The 25,604-nt window shown below is 38.0% G+C and overlaps 1 protein-coding gene across 2 annotated transcripts; it reads right to left on the minus strand.

The window, feature by feature from the left end:
- Positions 1 to 72: 72 nt before the first annotated feature.
- LOC110163877 (rab GTPase-activating protein 1-like) lies at positions 73 to 25,604 on the minus strand. Of its 2 annotated transcripts, XM_055156797.1 has the most exons (9): positions 25,410 to 25,604; positions 23,032 to 23,227; positions 17,840 to 17,932; positions 13,271 to 13,381; positions 9,433 to 9,537; positions 8,181 to 8,264; positions 7,375 to 7,446; positions 5,033 to 5,266; positions 73 to 2,263 (listed from the first exon to the last, which is right to left on the minus strand). In XM_055156797.1, exons 2-9 carry the CDS (start codon positions 23,140 to 23,142, stop codon positions 1,997 to 1,999), a joined length of 1,077 nt encoding a protein of 358 aa, XP_055012772.1. In that variant the 5' UTR covers positions 23,143 to 23,227; positions 25,410 to 25,604; the 3' UTR covers positions 73 to 1,996. The 2 variants fall into 2 exon arrangements, with proteins under 2 accessions (XP_055012772.1, XP_055012779.1); XM_055156804.1 differs by lacking the exons at positions 23,032 to 23,227; positions 25,410 to 25,604 and adding an exon at positions 19,876 to 20,583.

Here is a 25,604-nt window from a genome sequence, read left to right on the forward strand (position 1 = left end):
ACGGTCAAAAAATCTAAAAAAAAAACAGATTTCGCATGGTATATTGAACTGAAATAAAAACTACAATTGAGCAACTACAAAATGTGTTTAATTTTGTAACAACCCGCATAACTTTAAAGTACAATGGAACCTCCAAACATTACGAAGTATCATTAACACACACTTATTTACATAGCTTGCCTTACATCATGTTGTTCATTCAGTTGATCCTAGAACTATGGTTTAGAGTCTTTACAATCAAATAAATATCATGCCTCTTTTCTTGGTCCAAAAACAAATATAACAACATTCACAAATATAGTTCATGACTTACAAATAACTAATTAACTGTACATGTAACAGATAATACTCCCTACAACTGTACAACACCCTTATGTAACAGATAACGTTCTGTTAATCATCATATCTTTGTTGTACCATTTACATTTTTACTCTTTGTTGTTATATTATATGATTATTGTGATGTGAGAGCTGCTGTGTCCAAATAATTTCCCTTGTGGATCAATAAAGTTTGTCTGAGTAAGTCAAAGTTTAAGTAAATGGAACAACATTCACAAAAAGTATTTCTCGACTCAAAAGAAAATGTTACGCGATCCACAAATGTCAGTGCAGTTACATTTATTTGCAAATGTTTAACCTGCATTTACAAACCACTGTACCCTGTTTGTGGGTTTTTGAGACCTTCCTGACAGCGTTCGATTTGAGTTTGTTGTTTTTTTTTGGGTTTTTTTTAACAGTCAATCACGTCTGCTGAAGTTCTAGCACATTGCGCTACTACTGTGCAGAGTAGTAGTAGTAGTAGTAAATTGCTTCATAGGTTCCAGATAATTTTCAGGTTGAGTGGCGAGAAAGGCAGAGGAAGGTTGTTTATCTCCTTGTAATTTAACATGTTTAAAGTCCTTTATTCGTGACTGAATTTAAAAGGGAAAATTATCTTTCAGGTCCTGTCATTTTGACTTTGCATTGACCATTAACCAATTTAATTAAATCATTTCCCTTATGGATCAATAAAGTTCATCTAAGTCCAGGTCTAGCTGGGTTTAACTGCTTCATAGTTTTATACATCCATGGCTGTTCAAAGGAGTTACCGATTTTGTTTATCAATTTAAGACTACAGCCCCTGTTATAAGTTTGTTGTTACCAGAATGACAATAACCAAGTCATAATGTATTACTAAAGACTTTCAAACACTGTGTCCTGTTTGTAAGTCCATTCATCCATACATTTTCTTCTGTTTATCCGGGGCCTGGATTGTGGGAGCAGCAGTCTAAGCAGGGACTCCCAGACTTCCTTCACCCCAGACACTTCCGCCAGCTCCTCCAGGGGGACCCCAAGGTGTTCCCAGGCCAGCCCAGAGACATAGTCCCTCCATCGCGGCCTTCCTTTCGGTAAGTCATACATTATATTTGTGAATGCTGTTATTAGGGGTGTGCAAAAATATCAAAATATTAATAGTATTGTTTAATGTGATGATGCATTATCGATATGAGTCACTGCTGTATCGATATATCACCAAGAGTATTTTTTGGTGTATTTTACTGTGTTATTTTGTTATAGCACTACAGTTTTGTTGTTTGTTTAGAGGAAGTAAACTTGTTTATGCAGCACATTTGAGATTTTCACAGATTTTTTTGATGAGTAAAATGTTTGTGTTTCATATGAACTTTGCACAAGAAGTGGTTTAACAAAGACTTTTAGTATCACAGCCATGATTTAGCTGTTATTTTTATGAATCATACTGAATCAATTTGAAATATATCGTATCAAATCAAAAGTGTATTGAGATATGTGTCTTTATATTTGATTCTGGACCAAGAAATGTATTTGTGGTGTGATATTTGTTTCGTAATAAAGACACTACCGTATCTCCATATATAGCACTGTTCATTCCACTGTTCATTTTCCCATGACTTGCCGATACTCTGACTCATATTTACACACATCTGCCCGGGCCTGCGCGACCCCAGGACCAGCCGGAGGTCACGGGGTCAAGGGGTCACTGGTTGTGCTGGAGCTCTCTTTGATGGGGCCACGTGATCTTCTTCATGTTCCACACGGGCGCCTTCAGTCCGGCCCTGCTGAAGAGGTGCTGTGCCTCTTTGGGCTCGGCGCTGTCCCCCGTGTGCAGCGCCCCCGTGTGGAGGTGCAGGGGCAGGATGGAGGAGGAGGAGGGGGGGCGCAGGGACGTGAAGGCTTTACTCAGCCAGTTGTTGCGGGCTTCCTGCAGGCTCGTGTTGAGAACGCTGGTTTCGTGCTCCAGTTCCTGAGAAAGACAGAGGAACACAAGTCAGTACATTAAACGCAAAATCCACTTTTCTTTTGCTACTAAATTGTCAGTGTTGGGAAGGTGACTTTTAAAATGTATTCACCTACAGATTACAGATTACATACCCCAAAATGTAGTTTGTAACGTAATCCATTAAATTATTTAAAGTGAGTAATGTAATATGAATACTTTGGATTACTTGATTTGCTGTACAGAAGCAAAGACCAGGAAATCTTCACATAAGAAGTTTTGTCTGTTAAATGAAAATAAAAAATAAAAAGCACAGACTTTACTGAACCAAATTAAAAAATATTATTGATTGAAGAGGAGGAAGAGGTCCACGCGGCATAGTTTTATCCTGTTAAAGCATGTTTTAGTGCTGTTTTAGATCTAGTTTAGACCTGGTTTTAGTCCTGGTTTAGATGTGGTTTAGACCTGGTTTAGACCAGGTTTTAGTCCTGGTTTAGTCCTGATTTAGACCTGGTTTTTAGTCCTGGTTTAGACTTGGTTTAGACCTGGTTTAGACCTGGTTTTAGTCTTGGTTTAGTCCTAGTTTAGTCGTGGTTTAGACCTGGTTTAGACCTGGTTTGAGTCCTGGTTTAGTCCTGGTTTAGACCTGGTTTTAGTCCTGGTTTAGACCTGGGTTCAGTCCTGGTTCAATCCTGGTTTAGTGTCCGGCAATGAGTGGAATTACCAAAAATAAATAAATTAAATTAAAAAGGGATTTAGCCCAAAATGTGAAAACAGGAAAATCCTGCTGTGTAATCCATTTATTTCAACAAAGTAACTGTAATCCAATTACCACTCACTGAAACAGTAACTGTAACTGAATACAGTTACTCATAACTTGTACTCTGATTACATGTAATCTGTTACTCCCCAACACTGTAAATTGTTTCTATGGTGTTTTAATGGCATTATCATGAACCTGCACAAAAGTATTCAAACTTTAGCAATACGTTTTAAACTTGTTTTCATAAATATATTTAAATAGAAGCTTCTGACATCACATGACTCAACTTATCAACTCATCACATGACCTAAACCACAGTGTTACAGTATTTGGTACTTAACAGTAACAGTAAGATTGGAAAATACCCAAAATACAGAACAACAGGTTTCTTTCTTTTGAACAGGGTCAGAATAAACAAAACCCCAGCATCAGCTCGTTTACTTTCACTTCAGTTAAACCAGGTTAACTTTCACTTTAGGTTCACTTTCTCTGGTGAAGCTGTCAGGTAAAATCTATGGCATGTTTAATTACTTTTATTTGCCCCAAGATATTCTCAATATTTAATTTTTTTAATATAACAAAAACTAATTTACGCTGTACTCTTACTTGAGTGATATTTGATTGCATTTTCAACATTTTAACACAACACACAAAACAAAGTGGAGCAGTCTGAGCACATGTTTGAGTTTTCCTCATTAAATAAACATTAACCAATTAAGCAAGACACACCGACCGGGTCAAACAGGTAAACCAACAGCGATACTGAGCCTGTACACTGAGCCTTTACCTCTCTGTACAGTGACACTGAGATCACCGGGCGATTAGTCAAGCAGAGGTCCCCACAACTCCATAAAGAAATCATCATTACTTTTCAATTTTGCACTGACTCTTTCCATGGGTAAGACTCTAAAAATATTTATACCACCGGGTGACAGTCGGTGGATTCTCATTTATCCAGTTAAACAGCACACACTTCCAGAAATAGTCATTTAGCCACTAATTTTTATTTACTTTTGTGGCAGCCCCGAGAGAAACCAACCCAGATCCTTCACCAGTTTTAATTTCACTATTCTGCTTATTTCTTTAGCTACGTAACCAAAATGTGGAGATTTTTGGGCAAGTCCAGACAGTGTAAATAAGTCCCATCTGTTGTCTTATATTTAAGACAAAAAGGTGATCTACTTTGGTTTATCTTGCTCAAAAAAACTGGTGTTCTGTGCTGCCTGTGTAAAATTTTAAACTGGGTCTCTTTATGTTTGTTGTTGAGGAATAGTGAATAAGTGGACCGGATACTGTTCTTCCAACTACGTTCCTCATAGTGGCATTGGAGAGCTTCTTCCCAAAGCCCTTGAGCAATTTCTAGGACCACTATTTTGTTATATTTTAATTTATTCACTATTTTACCAGGTAAGTGAGTTGAGAACACCTTTTCATTTATAATAACGACCTGGCCAAGAGACAGGATAAACCAAAAGCACAAACAGAAATCACTCACACATCAACTATAACATGAAACAGTGAATAGAGATATAAGACAGTGAAACAATTGCATATTAAAGATATAAAAGTGCTAAAAACATGTGCAATTATCCTGTAAAATACTCTGGATGGAGTTTTTAAAAATCGACAGGTAAAAACAAACTAAGTTTTAAAGTCTGTTGAAGGTGGTTCCAGTCACTTGCTGCAGAAAAGTGAAATGGCCCAAAGCTGTGTGGGCTTTAGGAATGACCAGGGTTATGTATCAATCATCTATCAACTTGATTATTTTGACCATTTACCATTTACCATAATTAAAATATTGTTTACATTCACAAAATTCTTTGGATTTGGAAGAATTTTCTCATAATGTTTTTTGAGAGGGATTTATTTAACAGCACAAATCAGATCACCTGTTGTAGTTCCAACTAAATCAATTCGTTCTGGTCAGATTGTGTTAAATAAAGCTCAGATTAGAGTCTAAACAAAGCCTCAGACGGAGCAGTGCCTACAGTTAGCATCACACTGAAAGCTGATGACAAATCTGAGTCCTGTACCTGTATCTTACACTTGGCCTCCACCATCTGCAGCTTGGTGCGGGCCAGCTCCTGCTCCAGTTCTCTGATCTGGTTCCTGAACGACTCCTTCTCTGTGCCGTCTCTGCTGCTGTCCCCTGGAGCCTGAGGACGCGTCCCTGTAGTGGGGCTGGACATGTCGCCCTCCTCGTGTCCACCAGGGGTCTCCAGTGTGTCCAGCACATGTGAGCAACTGCTGCACGACTTCACTGCGTTCTGAGGAGAGAGAGGGGACTGTGACTGTGACTAACTGGTGTGGGCTCATTTAGACAGAAGATATAATGGTACTTAAGACAGAATTATGACAGTGAAAGTCCAGTACAGTGCAGTGTTCTGTAGTAGGTTAATAGCAGCAATTAATTCTGAGCACAGCGGCACAGGGCTACTTCTGGTCAGTGCGACGGTTCACCTTTTCCACAGGAGCATACTTATGTTCCCACAGCCCTATGTTCCCTCATTTCTACGTTTTTTTTTTTCTTTCTAAAATTAGGCCCTACGTTCCCTCATTTCCACATCAATTTGAATCAGATTTTATCCCCATTTCTCCCAATTTGGTCGTCACTTACACCCAAACTATTCTCCAGCAGCAGTAAACTTCAGGTATAATGTGGAGCTCCTGGTGCAAAGGCTCCTAGGTTGAAATGACCCTGAATCATCCCTTTATATGCGGAATAAAAATGACTTGAATTAGAGTTTCATTTGGCGAAAAATCTTAGAAATAATAAAAATCTTAAAGGGCGGTGGGAACAAAGGACTGACCCCATTTCCACTCTCATGTCCCTATGAGATTTTTGTCAAGTGGAAAATGCCAAAATCCGTAAATCCTGACAGATCAGACTGTGGACTGGGAGCCGTGTGTGGATGTCACTGACAATGTGTTAAACATTTTACAAATGCAGGGAAAACATCACCGCAGGACACAGTGTTTACAAAGAAACTTCTGTGTCGTGCTAATGCTGATTCTAATTTCAGAGCCTAATAAATATTTAAATAACGCCACATTCTGAAGTAATCTACACTCACAAATAATCTGTACAACAACAACAAATGTAATTCTGTTATATTAAGTCCTGATTTTAATTTTGTCTCACTATCTAGTCTCACTCCGTTGCTGCCCCCACCCTCTGGAACTCCCTGCCCAAAAACTTCAGAAACTCATCCACACTCCTCATGTTTAAAAAAAAGCCCTGAAACCCATCTCTTAAAAAAAAACAACAAAAAACCTTTCCACTAACTTTTCTTGTTTGCCTTTGTTTGTCTTCTCATGTAAAGCGTCTTTAAGTATCTTGAAAAGCGCTATACAAGTGTTATGTATTATTATTATTATTAATATTATTATTATTATTGCTGTTGTTGTTTTGTTGTTGTTGTTATTATTATTATTATTATTTATTGCTGTTGTTGTTTTGTTGTTGCTGTTATTATTATTTTTTATTTTATTATTATTATTATTATTTATTGCTGTTGTTGTTTTTGTTGTTGTTGTTATTATTATTATTATTTATTGCTGTTGTTGTTTTGTTGTTGTTGTTATTATTATTATTATTATTATTTATTGCTGTTATTGTTTTGTTGTTGTTTTATTTATTATTATTATTATTATTTATTGCTGTTGTTGTTTTGTTGTTGTTTTTATTTTTATTTTTTTATTATTATTATTATTATTATTATTATTATTATTATTATTGCTGTTGTTGTTTTGTTATTATTTTTATTTTTATTATTATTATTGCTGTTGTTGTTTTGTTATAATTTTTATTTTTATTATTATTATTATTACTATAAACAAATAAAATGCCTTTCAAAATTAATTCCTTCAACAGACAACAACAACAAAAACATTTAAAACAAAAATTCGCACAATTGTGGTCTAAAAAGTTGTACAGTTTGACTAATGTTGGGTAAAAGTAAGTGTCAGCTGTTTCATCTAATATTAACAGTTTCTTAACCATTTCTTTTCTTATTATAACTGTTGCGACATGTCAGACGTAAAGATGTTAATCCTATATAATTAAAAGCCATTTTAAAAGTTACAGAATATATCATGATAAAATTTAAATGAGATTTCAGAGGGATATTTGAATAAATTACACACACATTTGAAAACTAAAACCAAAATCCATGTACATTCCATGGTACTTTTCTATTTCTAATTACAGGATCAAACATGTTGCACTCTCGATGGAGTTATGATGCAACGTAAACGATTCCCTCACATGATGATTGTGCTGCAGTGTAACGTGTCACCACCAGATGCCGCCAGAGAAACAAAAACACCTCATTGTCGTTTCCCATAGATTTCATTGAGTGATCAGTTTTAATACCTTTATTGAGTCGATCTCGTGCCTGTGTGCGGCCTGCTGCCTCTCCAGACGCTCGGTCAGCTGGGAGCAGATCTGAGGAGACACAGAAAACACAAATACTTATTATTATTTGTACATATGCCCCAGTTAAAGAGCATATGACAGGTTTTTACGCTTTTCTAATTTTAACTTAGGTGGTTTGGTGGAAAGTACCTATGCTCAGTTTGTTATAGTTTTACATAATGTTTTACTAATCAAAAACAGACCTGGAGTTGTGTTTTTTTTTTTTCATTCACGCATGTTTAACACACAAACCCTGCATATTTAAGTTACAATCATTTAGATAATTTCAACCCTAGGATCTCTGTAGCTGGTAACTTGAAAACTACCACTTCGTGACATCACAAGGTGGAGCATTTTTGAGTTTTGGAGATGTAGACAGACTAATAAAAATGGAATACTGAACAGAACAGGATCTTAAAGAGGAAATAAAGTTGAGAAGAAAAGTACAGAAATACAGGAAGTTGAAAAAAAAATTTGCACGCAAAGACAGAATAAAATTTCCCTAAAACAAAATAAAGTTGGTGTTATTTATTTTTATTGGTCAAAACAAAACTGTTGTGTAATTTAGAGAAGTTTTGGCTCTTGTTTACATTATGGCTGCTGGGAAAAAGTTATTGAATTCAATGATAAATTTCCCCAGAATTGTCAAATTAGGTACGAAGTTGAGTAAAATCTGAAATATATTAAGAAGTTTTAGTGAAATGAGGAGTTTAAACTGTAGTAACCCATGTAAGCCCGGCTCTGGTCCAGTCCTGGTCCAGTACCTGTTTGTAGTCCGCTATGATCCCCGAAGACCTCTCGATGCTCTGGTCGGCTTTCTCCAGCTCTCTCCTGAACACTTCTTTTAACTGTAGGAAATAAGACGTTTTTAAAGGTGCACTGCGTAACGCTTTTGTGGTGATACTTGTCTCCACGGAGATGCAATTGCTATGCCTGGAATGTTCCACAGTTCAGAGTTTGTTCCATTACTGCTACAGATGTTTTTGTTGCTGAAAGTACGTTGAAAATACAGACGGTACCGCTCCAGAGTTCTGATCTGTAACTCAGCCGGGTGTTGCATTTGAACCTCACCTGCTCGTCTCCCTGAAGATATATATGTTTAATGCCATACCGTGGAACATTCAAGACTAGGGGTGTTACAGTTCACAAAAATCACGGCTCGGTATGTGCCTTTGTTTTGAGGTCACAGTTTGGTTCATCAAAACCATTTACTTGTTGTTTACTTATGTGTTTATTAAACCAACAATTTGTTTTAACATTATACAAACAGGAAAATAAAATAAATGCAAAGTGCTGCTTGGTAATACTAATAAGTTAAATTAAACATTCTCAAATAAGCAAGAAATGTAAGAAATATTCTAAAAAATAAATTCCTTGTCAACCGTAGTTGCAGCACTAACAGTTCCAGTATGAAGTTTTACTCAGTCTTCATATTTTTGGCCAGAAAAAAACAACTTATCCACATTGTCTGCAGTAAGTGCAGATCTGCTGCAGTTAAAATGTCCCAAGCGGCTGAAAATACACTTTTGCTAGAGACAGAGGTCGCGGGTATGGGAGGGATGGGTGGTTTTGGGAGGGAGCGGAGTTTCTGTCCTGGTAAAAGGCCAAAGTAAGGACCAGGGCGCGATGACTGTAGTTTTGTGAGGACTCACGTGGTTCGGAGGGATATAGTCAAAGCGTTGGGACAATTGTTGTCAAGGCTCTAACGATAAAGCGCTGTGGAAAACACTGCCACCCCAATCATGGAGTTTCCTCGTGAATATTAAAGAGTCGATTCTTCCATGTAGCCGCACATGTAGTGGCGGAATGTAAACACATACACACAAATTGCACAAACTCACTCGTTCACAGCCCTGCACCAAACCGAACGTCTCATACCGAAACAGCTCGGCATGAACACATGTACCGTTGCACTCCTATTCAAGACACAGCAATAACATCTCCATGGAGACAAGCAGAAAGTTACAAAGCGGATCTTAATTTAGTCTTGTATATTTATATTTGCATAATTCTTACCATGGCTGCTTCCTCCTCTTTGCTCCCCATCTGCTCCTGTGTGGTCTGAAGTTTGTGCTGAGTGAAGATGAGTTCTTTGGAGAGCGTGTCGACTTGATCTTCTGCCTGAAAATGGAAATCTTTATTAAGTCACGTTGTCTCAATTTCGACGACACTCCATCCCCACTCATCCCTAACCTCGGCCTCCTCCTCGAACCCAACCTCTCGTTCGAATCCCACGTTAAACAAATAACCCGGGCTGCCTTTTTCCATCACAAAAACATCGCTCAGACGCCGTCCATCACTCCTGGAATCTTAATCCACGCGTTCATCACCTCCAGAAGCGGCTACTGCAACTGTGTTCTTTATGGCGCACCCTCAAAAACTCTCAATAAAAAAAACTCCTCCCGCAAACCTGGTCCCACGAACACATCATCCCTGTCTTCCGGAACCTCCACCAGCTCCCCACGCCTCAGTGCAACCTTCTGTCCATCCCCTGCTCCTGTCTGCACCTGTCCCTCCCCTGTGGGACCAAGCTCCAAACCTTAGAAAACGGAACCTTCTCCACCTGGACCTCTCTACCTCAGCAAATCCACGACTCTCCTGAACTCTCCACCTTCAAAAAAACGCTCAAAACTCATCTATTTAGAACTGATTTCGAAGTTTAACCCGCTTTTATTGTCATATTTGCTTTTTTTATATCTACTCTATTGAGCATCTTCTTTGTACAGCGTCTTTTGAGTCTCTTAAACCTAATCGCTGCTCATCAACGCAACAGCAGCAGCAGAAACATCAGCTTCTCCATCTCCTCCTCTTCACCAGTATTTGCATTTCACTCCCCATATCCTCCATCACATTGTTAACATCTCTAGCTGCTGGGGTTTAAGCTCCAAAGTTTACCCAATCAATACCATTCCTTTCTCGCTCCTCATTTGAATGTCGTCGGCTTCGCGTGCGCCATTTTGAGGACGTTTTCCTGCGTTCGAAAGATAATAATAACGCGTTTTATTTAATTGCACCTGTCCGGACTCTCGAGGTCACCTTGCAAGTAAAAAAAAAAAAAAAGAATCACGAAGATACTAAAGTGAAAACAATAAAAGATCAAGAGGACACAGGAGGACACGGGACAATCAATCAGCGGATGGATCCAGGGAATTCAAGTGGAAGTGGATTTTTCATTGGGTTTTGGAGGAAAAGAGGGAGTTTGTGTCACGGACGGATGATGGACGAGAGCGACTGAAGGCTCCGGACCCCAAAGAGGACAGACGGGCGCGAGGGACAGACGAGACGTTGGCAGAAAATGAGTGCAAGGAGTGTCAAGGTGTCAATATAGTGGAATATATGTGGAATCTGAAGATATAATATTTAGTTTTAAATTGTTAAACGCTACAGCAACGGCGCTCATTTTCATTCATCCTCCAGAACCCCGTGGATACATTTCTTTGCCTCAGGAGCTATCAAAGGCTGCCCGGCGGATGGGAGTGCGTCATGAATACTGACACGACCAGATGGCATTTAAGATACCCAATATTTACTCTGAATAATCCAGAGCTGATTTTGCATTTGACATTTAAAGGGGAGTGAGACTGTGAGTGGCAGGTAGCGGGTGAACGTCCCGGATTATGATTGGTCACAGTTATGGCAGATGTGGAGAAATGGAAATGATGTCTTTATAACGGGTATTTTATCAACGAGGAAAGGTCCAGTTTGATCAGGTTATGTGAGTTTCTTTTCAGTATTGATACTTGCTTTAATGAGTATCTCTTTTTTGATACTTTTGACCATCCTTTAAACTGAAATCGTCTGACCTCGCAGCATTAGGATTAGTTTGCTCGATGGAAGGAGGGTACTTTTTTTTATTTAACCAGACGCTGCTGTTTAGTCGTGACGTATGTAATGCACCAAATCCTGTAGGAAGAAGGGCAATAACGTCTTTCCTCTTGATAAAATTCATCAAACATTTTCTTTGTTCCGGCTTTAAATCCTCGATCTCGGGAATCGTTGCCAACACAGAATGTCTGTCTTCATCTACATCCATCTTGACGCTTTATTTACTGTTGTGTTGTACCACAAAAGGGACCCAGACAGGCGCTTGAGTTTGACGTCATGGCTTCACAGCTCTTCACTGATTGGCCGGTGCACAGTCTGCAACTTCCGGGGTTCTTCCAAACTGTCTAGTGTATTCCGATTCCTGATCTAGTCGCTCGAGAGAAATGAAACTGAGCGGAGGCACTAGGTGGCGCCGGCCTGGCTAATAAATTGTACACACCACATCAAAATTGGGATTAAACCTGGACCAAACCCAAGTCTACATCAGGACTAAATCAGGCTTAGACCAGGATCAGGACTGTGCCGTGTGAGGACTCTAATAAGGGTTGTCAAAAATTATAAATCAACACTCAGATTAGTATAAAAACTATAGCATTTGAAGCATCAATACTGCAAAACTGAAAAAAAATAACACATATATTTTATAAAATGTCAGTCTAGGCCTCCCCCTTCCAAGTAGCTCACCAAGGGATTTTGAAATTATACCATTGTTCTGAATAAAACTTTATTTTTTGTGTGCAAATAAAGCAGATGTCACAGAGAAAAACAGTTTGTAGTAATATGGTGTGTCATTTTTTTAATTGCCCCAGTCCCCCTCTCATTACCCTCCCCCACTGTCTCCAGAGAAAAAAATAAATCAATAAAATAAAAATAATGAATTAATAAAAATAAAGTAATATGTAAATAAAATAAATAAGTAAATCTAGGGGAAAAGGGGGAAATACTTATTTATTTACTTTCTGAATAGCAAAATTTGGTTAATTATATACTTATTACTATTGTAAATAATAATAATTTTGAGGAACAACTTTGTGCACTAATAAACTAATAAATATACCCATCTAACAGTACCCAAAGGCTCCTCCACCCTCTTTCTTACAATCATCAAAATTTTATGTGGGCGCTAAAATGAGTAGATCTCTGGCATTTTTGTTTTGTAAAGGAGCTCACTGGAGGAAAAAAGAGATGGAGACCCCTGCTCTAAACAATACTAAACTCTGCTCTACATAACTAATTTCCTTGGTTCTTTCAGTTGCTTGTTCCGCTGATCATCTAGGGTTATCAAAAGTATTGAAAATCAGATACTAATCAACACTAAAAAACTTGTGAATAGCTTTAGAATAATCTTGACAGATATAAGGCCACATGGTAATATCAAAGAAAGTACTATGATTTAATGTTAAAAAATTATATTGTCAAATTTTTTTATATATTTGGCAGGTCTTAAGATGAGGGCAAGTCAACTTCTAGGTAAAATTGTGTGAAAATAAAAAAGAAAACCCCTCCAGAAGTTGTAGTTGACATATAGGGCTACATATTTTCTATTGGTGTCGTTGAGGTCGGGCGTGTCTCTCATTGTCAATTTCAGGTTAAAATATAGGTCAAAAATTCTCAAAAGTGCTCAAATGCATTCTAAAATTTCGGGATTTCGGCTTTCTCGGCTATGACTTACCCATACACCAATTTTCTTTGCAATTGGACAATGTGAGCGTTCAAATTGTATTTTTTTGGGGATGAATTGAGGTGGAATGAGCCAGTATCAAAATCCCAAGTTTGAAATTTTTGTATTGTGAAAATACCAAACTACCCCACAAAAATATAATGATCACTGTCTTTTTCCCATTACTGCATGTGTATATGAAGATAAATTGTGAATTCACCTTACTTCTATCCCAACCCATACAGACTGAACTCAAATCTCTTCTGAGTCTCTTGTCTAAACCTGCGTGCCCCCCTCTGGCTGCTTTAGTCTGGTGTTATCTGCTGAGTCCAGCTCGTGTGTGGGCACTGCTCCATGATGAGAGCGTACCTGGTCCAGAGCGCTCCTCAGGGCCACCTTACTGGAAATGAGCCTGTGGGCCAGGTTATCGTTCTCCTGCTCCAGACGCAGACTGGCCTGCTGGAGGCGCTGGTTCTCCTTCTGAAAAACAAACAATGAAACATCTCACTCAGGGCTTCAGTGAAAAAAAACACATCAAGTGAAGAGAGGGACGGTTAAGGCAACAAAAGATCATATAAACAAAAGATACTCTAGTCCACAGGTGTCAAACATGCGGCCCGGGGGCCAGATCCGGCCCTCCAAGACCTTCAATCTGGCCCTTTGCTGATTTTCTACTAAAATATTTTAATTATATTTTCTATTAAAATCTTGTTAATTTTCTGTGGTGTTATCACAGCAGCATCTCCAGCGTCTCTGTACGTGGCCCCTCCCACCAGAGCAGCACAAATGAAGACTTGTTTTTTTCCAAACGCTCTTAAAGGACGATCGTTTTTGACTGTTGCAAAATGTCAAAAATGAGAAAGTGGAGCCGAGTGCAGGATTTTCCAAGAAAAACTGACTTATTCCTATTTGCATACAAGTTAATGTTAAAACATTGTGTTGAAACTGCATCTTTTCTCAAGTTTCAGGTTGTTCATAATATTATAATATTTTGTAAAAGTAAGAGTTCATCAATTAAAACAAGATTTCTGTAATAGATTTGCGATTCTCTGCACAAATATTTGAACTTATTGTTATTTTTGGGGTTTATATGCCATGAGTTTTCTGATCCGGCCCCTTTAGGATCAAAGTAGGTTGGATACGGGCCCGGGGGCAAAATGAGTTTGACACCCCTGCTCTAGTCAGTCCAGCCCCCGGAGGAGCTGGAGGACGTGTCTGGGGTGAAGGAAGTCTGGGAGTCCCTGCTTAGGCTGCTGCCCCCGCGACCCGGCCCCGGATAAGCGGAAGAAAATGGATGGATGGATGGATACTCTAGTCAATTAAAACAGTGTTTCCCAAACTTTTTTTCTGGGGACCCGTATTTTAAAAGTCACAAACCTTCGCAACCCAAGTCAATAAACATTAGGAGTGAGCAAAATATCAAAATATCGTATCATTTAATGTAATGACACAGTATCGACATCATGGGCTGCTGTATCGATATATCGCCAAGAGTATTTTTTGGTATATTTCACTAAATTATTTTGTTGCAGCACTACTGTTTTGTTGTTTGTTTAGAGGAAGGAAACTCATTCATGTTACACATTTGACATTTTCACTGTTTTTAATGATTAAAATGTTTGTGTTTAATATGAACTTTGCACAAGAAGTGGTTTAACAAAGACGTTTAGTATCACAGCCATGATTTAGCCTTTATTTTTTATTGAACCATATCGAATCGTTTTGAAATATATCGTATCGAATCAAAATATCGAGATATGTATCGTATTGGCAACTTCTTAAAGAAACCTAACCCTAATAAACATTTGTAAATCCCAAAATAAAGGTGGATTTGACCATTATTGAACATTAATGAGGATATTTTTTTGTTGACTGACTGATTGTGTCTCTGAACAATTAGTATTAGTCATTGAACCGGCAATAAAAGGATCCATAAGCCACCTATTTGGACATTGAATGCAGCTCATTTCTTTTTCTTTTCAAACTTCAGTTGACCTACATGCAGATTGTGACAAGGTGACCCAGAAAAAATCTCTTGTGACCCACCTGAGGGTCATGGCACAGTCTTTGGGAAACAATGGATTAAAGGTTCTATACTGAGCAAAATTGACTCTCGTGCGCTTTTAGTCATGATGGAATCTTGTTACCTCCTCAAAAACAGACCTGGAGTTTAACTTCTTGGGTTCTTTTTAAAGACAATTCAGTAAAGTGCATGTACCTTGTTGACATGTTTCGACTGCCCACCCAACCCAACCCAAGAACCCAAGAAGTTTAAGTATATAAGAAGACAAAATGAACATCTTTGGCTTAATAAGACCTGGAGCTGTATTTTGTTTCATTCACACATGTTTGAGTAACACTTTATTATTAGTCTGTCTACTTCTTCAATGCTCAAAATGCTCTGTCCCACCTTCTGTCATGAAGATTCAAGTTAACAGCTATTTTTTACCTTTTAGTTCAGTAGAAATTGGCAATTCCTGGGCTGAAATTATCCAAATGAAGGTGTATGGAGCTTAAAAACACAGTGGAGCCCATCAAAAAGTGTAACTAAGTATTTTTAATCTGCCTAAATATGCAGGATTTGTGTGTTAAACATGTGTGAATGAAACAAAACACAACTCCAGACATGTTTATGATGAGTAAACAACATTATAACAGAGAAAATGGCTCAACATGGGCCCTTTAATCACTGTTTTGTAGTACTTTTTGGCATAAATTGTAGTTTTTGCATGACCTTTATGCAGGTGTAGGCTCAGATACATAGAAATACAGAATAACTTAGTTGACCAAGACTTTCTTTAGTTGACTACAGCTCTCTAAAGTACAAAGTAAAGCTTGTACAGTACGTGAGCCTATTTAGTACACATTTTTATTAATTGAAATGTTTTTGTAGGACACGTATTTTTGTTGAATGGGCAGAACGGTCGCTAATTTACTGTCACAAGTTTATAAATGTGCTTCCCTTGTTTATTACTAAAAGCTTCATACATCACAATAGAGTTTTACTTCCTCTTTAGAGACGTTTTACAGAATCTGACAGAACTTGGGCCATTTATCTTAGTTATTCCAGGGTAACACGTCAGCTGAAAGACTCGTTATTTATTGCATAACAACTCCGCCACTAGACGAGGACAAAACTGCGTTGCGTTGCCCTTTGAGTGATCACATGATATTATGATAACAATATTACAAGCCACAAAATGTTCATGTATTTGTGGTGATTATTTATTGTGTAATCACGTATCCTGGGTGTTGAGACTTTTGGGAGCCACGCTGTAATAATTAATTACAGTTTTAGAGTTATTTCACGCCACAAACAGATGGTTTATTAAGAATGACTCAGGCTTAGTAAATACTTAAAGGATTAGGAGTTAGAGTTACGGTTTTAATTGGGTAGTTACTAAGCTGACTCATTCTTAACAGGCAATTTGGTTATTGTGGTTCATGCTTTGAAACTGTACACATTATGAGGGCTTACTTGTGTTTCTATTTTACATTTTACATATTTTTACTTTACATATACAATATTACGCAAAATTGACTCTTTTAAGCCACGTTCTTAAGTTGTTGCTTCCTCAAAAACATACTTGGAGTTGTGTTTTGTTTCATTCACACATGTTTCTGTAACTCTTTTACTGTTTTTTATTAGTCTGTTTACATCTCTAAAGGTTAAAAAGCTCCTTTCCACCGTGTGATGTCATGACGTGGTAGTTTTCAGATACTTTTTAAGCTTTACTGAGTAGAGATCGGTAATTCCAGGGCTGAAATTATCCAAATGATTCTAATAAATGTGCATGGAGTTTAAAAACACAGTGGAGAACAGAGTATTTTATGTTTGAGAGAAGAACTCAGCCTAAAAATCCAAGGTTTGTGTGTTAAACATGTGTGAATGAAACTACTGTATTTTTCCGACTATAAGTCACACTTTTTTCATGGTTTGGGTGTTTCCGGTGCGACTTATATATTAAAATTTTCAGCAGCAAGAGGCTCTAGTCTTGTGTGTCAGTATCTGCTGTTACTCCTGTACCACTGTCACATGGCTCTACTGCGCATGTCTCCTGCAGAAAGAGCCTCTGTCCTGCTGCAAGTAGTGAAATATTCAGCCAAAAACGGTAATCGAGCAAAGGAAAGAAAGTTTGGAGTGAGCGAGAAACTTGTGAGGGACTGGGGAAAAGCAGCGATGGAGAACACAGATTCATGTGCACCTCGCAACTTTCCTGGGAGTCACTGGATGGATCGACAAAGCCTGGACTTCAGTGACACTGAAACCATCCTGTCGGGATTCAGAAAGGCCAGAATAATTCTAACTGGAACTGATGCTGAGTCTGATGACAGCTACGCAGAAGAGGAAGTGGTGCTCTGTTTACCTCCGGAGGTCGCGGAGTTGCTCAGAAGTGACACCGAGGATGAAGAATTGAATGGATTCAGTGATTTGGAGTGAGATGGAGAGTTTGTTAAACTTGTTCTGTTTGGTTGTTTATTCTATAGTTTATCTGAAGAACTGTTCATATGTGATGTTAACAGTCTGTTGTTCTCTCTTCTATTGTTATTACTGTAACTTAACTTTCTAGATGAAATGTCGGTTCCTGGTCTCTGATTTTATAAAATACATTTCCCCCAAAAAGTGTGACTCCGGTGTAACTTATACATGTTTTTTTCTTCTTAATTACACATTTTTTGGCTAGTGCGACTTATACTCCAGAGCAACTTATAGTCCGAAAAATACGGTAAATATTATAAGACAGAACAGAAAATGGCATAATACAGGCCCTTTAACACGGACTGTTTTATATCATGGAAAATTATCTTGTATCTGGTGTGATAACATCTTAAAAAAACAAAACAAAAGCTGTTTTTAAAATCACATGACTTAAAAAAAAAAAAAACTATTGTGTGATTTTCTTCTTTTTTTCCTCTATTCCATCACCATTTCCTCACCAGATACTTGTCCAGAGGGTCCTCCTCCTCCTCTTCTTCGATGCTCATCATCTGCAGCCTGCTCTCCCTCAGCTTGGCCTTCTTGGTCGGCACCTGTGGGCGTACGTCAGGACTGATTAACACCACAAGCGCACGCAATACAAACCCAAGTGACACCTGATGCATTGTGACAAATCTGACGCCCGGCAACGCAGAGGAGATAAGTTATGAAAGACGAGATCAGCGTGATTAAAATGGTGATCGAGAGAGCGTTAAGAAGTCACGGCGAAGAATTATTTCCCTATCGCAGACGACGTCGCCGAGAGTCATTTGAATGGGTTTTGTGTTATCTTGGAATTGTGCGATAAATTTCACGCCTGTCAACGAGAATTATGTTCGTGGGTATTATTTTTATGTTAACAGCTGCGTAGTGAAGGGAGACGGCGGATTGGAGAGCTCCCTGAGTAAATGCAACAGTGTATAGAGGCAAAAGAGGCAAAGCAAGCGAAGTGTTTTGCTTAATGACACAACTACAGCATGAATCAGTCAAAGCTGGGATCAGGTTTTTCACATTTCGGACTGAAAGCCAGTGGTTGTCAAACTTGTTTACAATCTGTTTACTTGTATTTCACCAACAAGAACAAGTGGTGCATGAAGTACTCTTGTTACTTAACCAAAGCAAATAAATACTTGAGTAAAAGTATCACGTGAGTAGTAAAAGTACTTTAAGAGTAATGTACGTCAGAATTAGAATCAGAATCAGAATGTATTTGTCATTTCAGTATAAAAATACACTAAAACGAAATACTGCACTCAGGTCCAGGTCAACAGCAGCATAAATAATAATAAGAATAAATACTTTAAAGTAGGCATGTCCAAACTATGGCCCGTGGGTCAAATGAGGCCCTCAGACAAATTTTTCTTGGCCCTCAGGTTTCCAGGTGAATTGGCCCAAATTACCTTGCATCAATTAAAAATGAACTTTTTACAGCAAGTTTTTTTTTTAAAATCTACCGTGATGAAGCTAAAGTTTAATATTTAGTGTTTGGTTTTAAGGATCTTAGAATGAACAGACGAGTTTCAGCTGACGTCATTGTTATTAAAAGCCCGCGTTGCATGCTGGGAAATATTTTGGTCGGAGGCAAGAAACACGATAGCGTCAAACACAGTTCGTAACCTCGCGTATTTATCCCCGATAATGGTAAATTCCTGCTGCATTATCGGATGCACAAATAGAAGCACGGAAGAAGGAAAATGTCTTTTTCGTATTCTGAGTGAAAAGAACCACTAACGGTGAATTAAACGGCTTTCAAACATCCGCAGAGCAAACGTAGAAGATCCTAACAAACCGTGGACTCCAACAAGTTCAACAACACATCGAGACTCTTGGAGGTTTTCATCTTTTCTGCTGTGAACGACCCAGGAGTTTCCACCAAGTCACTGTGGATATCGCTGAAGTGAATATTTGATCAGGTAGTTGGCGATTCTGACCAGAAATGTGGTTTGATCCAGGCTTTGTAGGGGTTGAAAAGAGTGATTTGGCTCCATCGATGCTTATGACCAATTTCTGGTTAAATCGTCTTGGGTCCTCTGCCGTTAGAGTGGATAAATAACCGGGATCAATACCCTTTACGTGCTTTCTCGCTCCGTCCGTCTTGTTGAATTAGTGTTTCTTGCCGCCGACCAAAATAATTCCCAGCATGCAACGCGCGCTTTTGTCAACAATGAAACTCGCCTATACAGGACTGGTGGCTCATTCTAACGTGTTAAACTTGCACATATTTCAATTATTCACTGTATTGAGCACCAATCTATGGCCCTCGATCAGTCCTCTGCTTCGTCTGTGTTTAGATATGTGGCCCTTAAAGGTTGTATAGAAGATTTTTTAAAGGGAAGACAAATACATCGACAGTCCTTTTTCAATTGTTGTGTATGCGTGACACCACCTTCCTCCTCCACAGCTCCCTTTAGAAATAATTTAGAGACCAACACGTCAGTCTTTAGACTCTTCGTTTGCTTCAGTCGCGTCATCGCTGAAAGGAATCTCCAAGAATCACCTCAGTTTGTCTTCACTCCTTTTCCACTTCCCTTCTTCTTTCGGCGACCTCATAAACTGACTTTCTTTTGCGGCGAACTGGTCGTGGGTTCTCGTCCGCCATCGCGATAAACTGTGCAAATTGTGAGGAAGTGACAGTTTGAAAAAGCCTCTAAGAACTGCTGCATAAACCACATAATCACGGGACGCTGGCGAGTCAGTTACACTAGAAACGTAGGGAGTTTGATTGACAACCTAACAGCCAATAGAAAATGAGGGAGCCTCGTTTTCTATTGGCTGGTGTTTATCTGGCCTCAACACGTCCACAGTTGATAAATTTTCTTTTTTTTTTTTTTTTTTTGGTCATCATAATTACAAGGCGTCTCTGTAATGGTATTTTGAACTTTCATTGACAATTTGAAACTAAAAAAAAAATCCTCCATACAACCTTTAATGAAAAAAGTTTAGACACCCCTGATTTAAAATACTGTATGTCAAATAAAGTCTTTAAAAACAGCCGCTCTCGCCCCCATTTTTCTAGAGTGCGTTCCAAGTCAGGGCTATTTTGTAAGGTGCATTCGATCTGCCTAATGTCATCAGGGTAAAAGCTGTCGTGGCCTGTAGGTGGCGCAATCTTCTGCCTGGGAGAGCTGTAAAAAGTTCATGTACTCGATGGGTGGAGTCCTTCATGATGCTGTAGGCTTTTGTCCTGCACCTGCTGATGTAACTGTCTTCAATGTAGGGCAGACTACACTTTTTACTTAAATAGTAAAAAGTAAAAGTATTTTGTGCAGATTTTGAGGTCTTAAAGCTTCAATTGTACACTGCAAAAAACAAATCTAGTCAAGTTAAGATGACTTGAATTAAGAAAGTTTTATCGTGATTTCAGTGAATTTCACTTAAATTAAACTAAACTAAAATTATCTACCTGTGGAACAAGACTTTTTGTACTTAAAATATGAAAATATATCTTGCTACACTTAGAAACACTTAACTTTTTGCACTTAAAATAAGAAACAAAATCAAATGTTGCTCAAATTAAGAAAAACACGCTTATTCCATTGGTAGATAATTTGACTTGTCAAGTTGAATCGACTCAAATAAAGTCAAATGTTCTTAATTTAAGTCATTTTTAATTACCTAGATATTGTTTTTTTCCAGTGTAGTGATTGTGATATCTTTAGATTTTTTTTTTTTCCTGGCATTTTTATTCTCATATTTTTGTTTGCCCAAACTACAAATGCGTTAAAAAGGTTCTCAACCAATAATAAAAAATACTTTTACTTTTCAATCCTGTTCCAAGAATCTAAGAATCTAGTGGAGTAGAAAGTACAGACACCTGCTCTCAGATATAGTGAAGTAAAAATAAATAGTATCCAGTTTAAAATCGATTTAAGTAAAATACAGATACCTCAAATTTATATTTAATGTGCAGTACTTTACTACATTGACTTTGTTACATTTCAGCGCTGATTATCTTATTTTAATGCTATTTGGCGCAACAAAAACATTATTAAAGATGTAAAAATGTACTATAAATTTCACGTTTTAGATTTGTCGATGCCGTAATTTAAGATGGACGACACGGGCCGATTAATCATTGTTTGTTTGGGATCGGCTCCACAAACCTGTCATCTTAATCTTACGTCTTAAAGTCCTTTCAACAGACTTCAATCTGGTTTTGAATGGCTGAATAATGCCACCACTTTCAGAGGCCATTGTGTAAAAAGCATTAGACTTTTGTTTATTCGTACTGACGTTGAATTTTGTGCGTGTTTTTGTTGCGTGTGAATAGAAATACAGCGATATGAAGCATAAACCAGGTCAATAAATCTGCAATTTGACATTAAAAGGTGCATTGTGTAACTTTTGGAAGAGTTATTGCTTGGTCTGGAATGATTCACAGTATGACATTAAACCTTTCTATCGACATGGACACCAAACTAGACCAAGTTAGAGGTCAGATCTGTGGAGAGGCGACCTGCACAGAGTCAGAATGTCTGTTTTTAAGTTATTTTTGAGCTTTAAAACTATGGAGTAAGAAAGCTGTCAAAAATATTCGTGCGCGTAAAATAGAAATCCGTGCATATTTGGCTGTAGTTGCGCATAAAATAAATATTTGTAAACTCTCAAATGACTCCAGTCGTACATAAAATATATTGTGTGTATTTTATCCATCAGAATACGAATTGAAAAATTACGACGTCATGAATTACAATCACGAAATGAAAATTTACGATTACGCTTTCATCAGTACGAATACGAATTCACAGACGGAACTTTACTGTCAAAAATACGTCATCACTTCACAGACATTATTCATCGAGCAGAAGAAACATCGATCAAGATCAAGACTGCGCAGCTCAAGTTTGTAGCAGAGGGTAAAAACAGAGTAATAGCACAAGGAAGCTACAACAGCGACCAACAAGTGGGTTAATTAAAATCTATTGTAAAAATGTCTTGAATTCGGGAACCGAACGCTGCTGTATAATATTGTGTAGAAACACCTCCTTTGAACGGGAAATTGCACCTATATGTTAGAAAACATAGTGGAGCCAGTTGGCGAACATCCGACGTAACGTTATCCCAGGGCTAATTAACAAATATCAGGTTCTCTGTATGTTTAGATTAAAACATTCACGGCTACAGCCACAGCGAGCATCAGCCACTCTGTTTTTACCCTCTGCTACAAACTTGAGCTGCACAGTCTTGATCTTGATCGATGTTTCTTCTGCTCGATGAATAATGTCTGTGAAGTGATGACGTATTTTTGACAGTAAAGTTCCGTCTGTGAATTCGTATTCGTACTGATGAAAGCGTAATCGTAAATTTTCATTTCGTGATTGTAATTCATGACGTCGTAATTTTTCAATTCGTATTCTGATGGATAAAATACACACAATATATTTTATGTACGACTGGAGTCATTTGAGAGTTTACAAATATTTATTTTATGCGCAACTACAGCCACAAATATTTTTGACAGCTTTCTTACTCCATATAAAACCACCTGTAATTGAATAAATGTAAAGTAGAGCTGTTTAACGACATAAACATAGTGACGTACGCCCAAAAATTTACACAATGCGCCTTTAAACAGCAAACTCCACCCATTTCTGACCAGTCCTCCAGCTCAGTTTTAAATGACAGAGATTCTAGGATGTTGTGACGTGCTTACGGAGAAGTGTGGTCCGGAATCGGCCACCAGACAGGCCAGGATCTCCTCCTCGCTCAGCTCCTCGTCCATCAGAGCGTCGTTGGAGATGATGGCGGACACCTCCTGCATCATGGTGCTCTCAGCTGGAGGACAGGAGCTACACGCACTTTAAAACCGGAACTGAGAAGAGAAGAGAAGAGAAGAAAGGGGCCAAAACCTGTCATGAGAAGAAGACGATAAGGATAATTAGTAAAAATGGAGCATGAGCAAACCATTCTGTACGTGCTGTAAATATGTTTCTTTGATTATGAGACATTTCAGAAATAGAACCAAACCAAACATTTATTATATTTAAACAGAGGCAAATTTTATCTCAATTTTATCTCTTATAGCTGAATTAGTTTGAAATTGTGTTTATTGTAGAGCAAAGGTGGGGACTTAAGTCACTATTTTTAGGACTTGAGACATTGAGGCACTTTTAAATCTGAATTATTTCTATTCTGACCGTAAATATTCACACTAAGATCTTGTCAAGGCATTTAAAAAGAAAACATTTGCATTTCTACAACTCTTATATAAATACTAATCTATAAATATACCATGACTTTTTCAGCACTTTTTAGTTTAAAATTCATGTAAATTGCAAAAATCTAAGTTCTGGTTTAAAGACTTGAAAAGACTTGAAGACTTATGGGCCATTGACTCGAGACTCGACTTGGACTTTTCTGTATTTGACTTGGGACTTGACTGGGACTTGAGGTCAAAGACTTGGGACTTACTTGAGACTTGCAAAACAAAGACTTGGTCCCACCTCTTTTGTACAGTAAAAAAATATTAAAAAAAACAGTGTAAAGTAAGAGCAAATGTAAAAAAAAAAAAGTATAAAAATGAATTGGGTGCATAAAGGAAAAGCACTTTTAAGCACTTTTAACTTTGGTTATAAATGTGTTGAACTTCTATAAATGACCTGCTCAGGGACAACATATGGAAATGAACAACTTTGTCATAATCTGGAATATTTACACTGCAACTGTTTCATTTTATTTGTTTATTTCTTAGTTTATTTGAATGGGAATAATGCACATGAATAAACATTGCTGTAAATATGCAAGTATCAAACAGACAATAGCTACCAAAAAGTCTACAAATACAATAAATAATTATAAAGTTAAGTTATTTGGCTGTAAAATCTATAGAACTATTTACATGTGGCCAGAGGTGGGTCGTATTCCGCCACATTTACTCGAGTAACTATTTAAATTTAGTGTAGCCTACTTTTCAGAGTACTTTTCTAGCAGTGTGCTTTTACTCCTTCTTGAGTAATATTTAGTTTGAAGTAACAGTACTATTACTTGAGTAAACGTCCTGACAGTTCGGCTACTTTGAAGTAACTCTAACTTGAGTAGTCGGCCTGCTTTTCACAAATATTATTTTACTCCTAGCTGAGTAATTTCTTGGACCACTACTTTGTACTTCTAGGCTACCTGAGTAATATTATTTTGATATAATTGAGTAATGTTACCCTTACTTATCTTACCTTAATTAGTTTAGTCTAGTTTAGTTTAATTAGTTAGTTAATTGATAATAATCATTTAAAAAAAACGTGAATTTCTCCTTTGTCATAGTTAGTTAATAGTTTTATGAGATATTCTACCCATTTCTGCATGTAACAATCTAAAACGAAAATACATTTGTTAAAGCTGCACTGTGTAACTTTCTATTTGGGAGTCCGTCACCCGCTTGTTTCTATGGATACGTCACTGCTCTGCCTGGAATGTTCCACAGTATGACATTAAACAGCTCTACCTCACATTTATCCAATTACAGGTGGTTTTATAGCTCAAAAATACCTAGAAAAACAGACATTCTGACCGCGATCGGGGTCGCCTCTCCACAGATCTGACCTGTAACTTGGTCCGATTTGCTCTCCACGAAGATATACTGTGAAACATTCCAGACAAAGCAATAACATCTGCACGGAGAAAAGCATTTTGACTGACCCTCAACCTGAAAAGTTACACAAGGGTCAGGGTGAGCAGATTTTCAAAGTAAAAAACTGGAAGATCCCTGGTTTGGGTGGGTTTGTAATAATAATAAACTTTTATTGTGAAAAGAATGCGTAATTAAGGGAAGTTGTTACACACTAGTCACATTTTCTTACAGTTTTGGTATTTTACCTCAACAAATGACACTTAATGCCTCTTTTTACTATTGGCAGGGCTCAGATTGGTCAAAAATAAGCAATTTCTTGTATAAAACTGGAACAAATCACTAGTTTTGGATAGATCTGCTGGGACAGGGGACACAGGGCTGAAACCTGGGACTGTTTTAAGTAAAAAGGGACGTGTGGTCACCCTGACAAAGCACCTTGAAGTCGCAGTAGCCCGTGTAATCCTCACCTTTGCTCTGCTCGTCCGCCCCGGCGTCTCCTGCAGATGGGACCGACACCTGCAAACCAACGCGAGTATCCGGAGCTCATAAATATCACAAAACAAAGTCACACGGTATATTCCAGGTTGTAAAAGATGGTAAAAACAGGTTTGCTATGCTAGATAACCCAGCCGGAAAACAGGTCCTCGCGCGCGGCTCGTCCG

This window comes from Boleophthalmus pectinirostris, unplaced genomic scaffold, assembly GCF_026225935.1.
Source record: "Boleophthalmus pectinirostris isolate CB_2022bp ecotype Guang Dong unplaced genomic scaffold, ASM2622593v1 HiC_scaffold_10, whole genome shotgun sequence".
Lineage (NCBI taxonomy): Eukaryota > Metazoa > Chordata > Actinopteri > Gobiiformes > Gobiidae > Boleophthalmus > Boleophthalmus pectinirostris.

Excerpts from the sequence above, each read along its gene's own strand:
- LOC110163877 (XM_055156797.1), bottom strand. The coding sequence starts at position 23,142 with ATGATGCAGGAGGTGTCCGCCATCATCTCCAACGACGCTCTGATGGAC. Across the intron at positions 17,933-23,031 it reads ATTCCGGACCACACTTCTCC|GTGCCGACCAAGAAGGCCAA; the intron begins GTAAGCACGTCA and ends GTACGCCCACAG. Across the intron at positions 8,265-9,432 it reads AAGAGGAGGAAGCAGCCATG|TTAAAAGAAGTGTTCAGGAG; the intron begins GTAAGAATTATG and ends TATTTCCTACAG.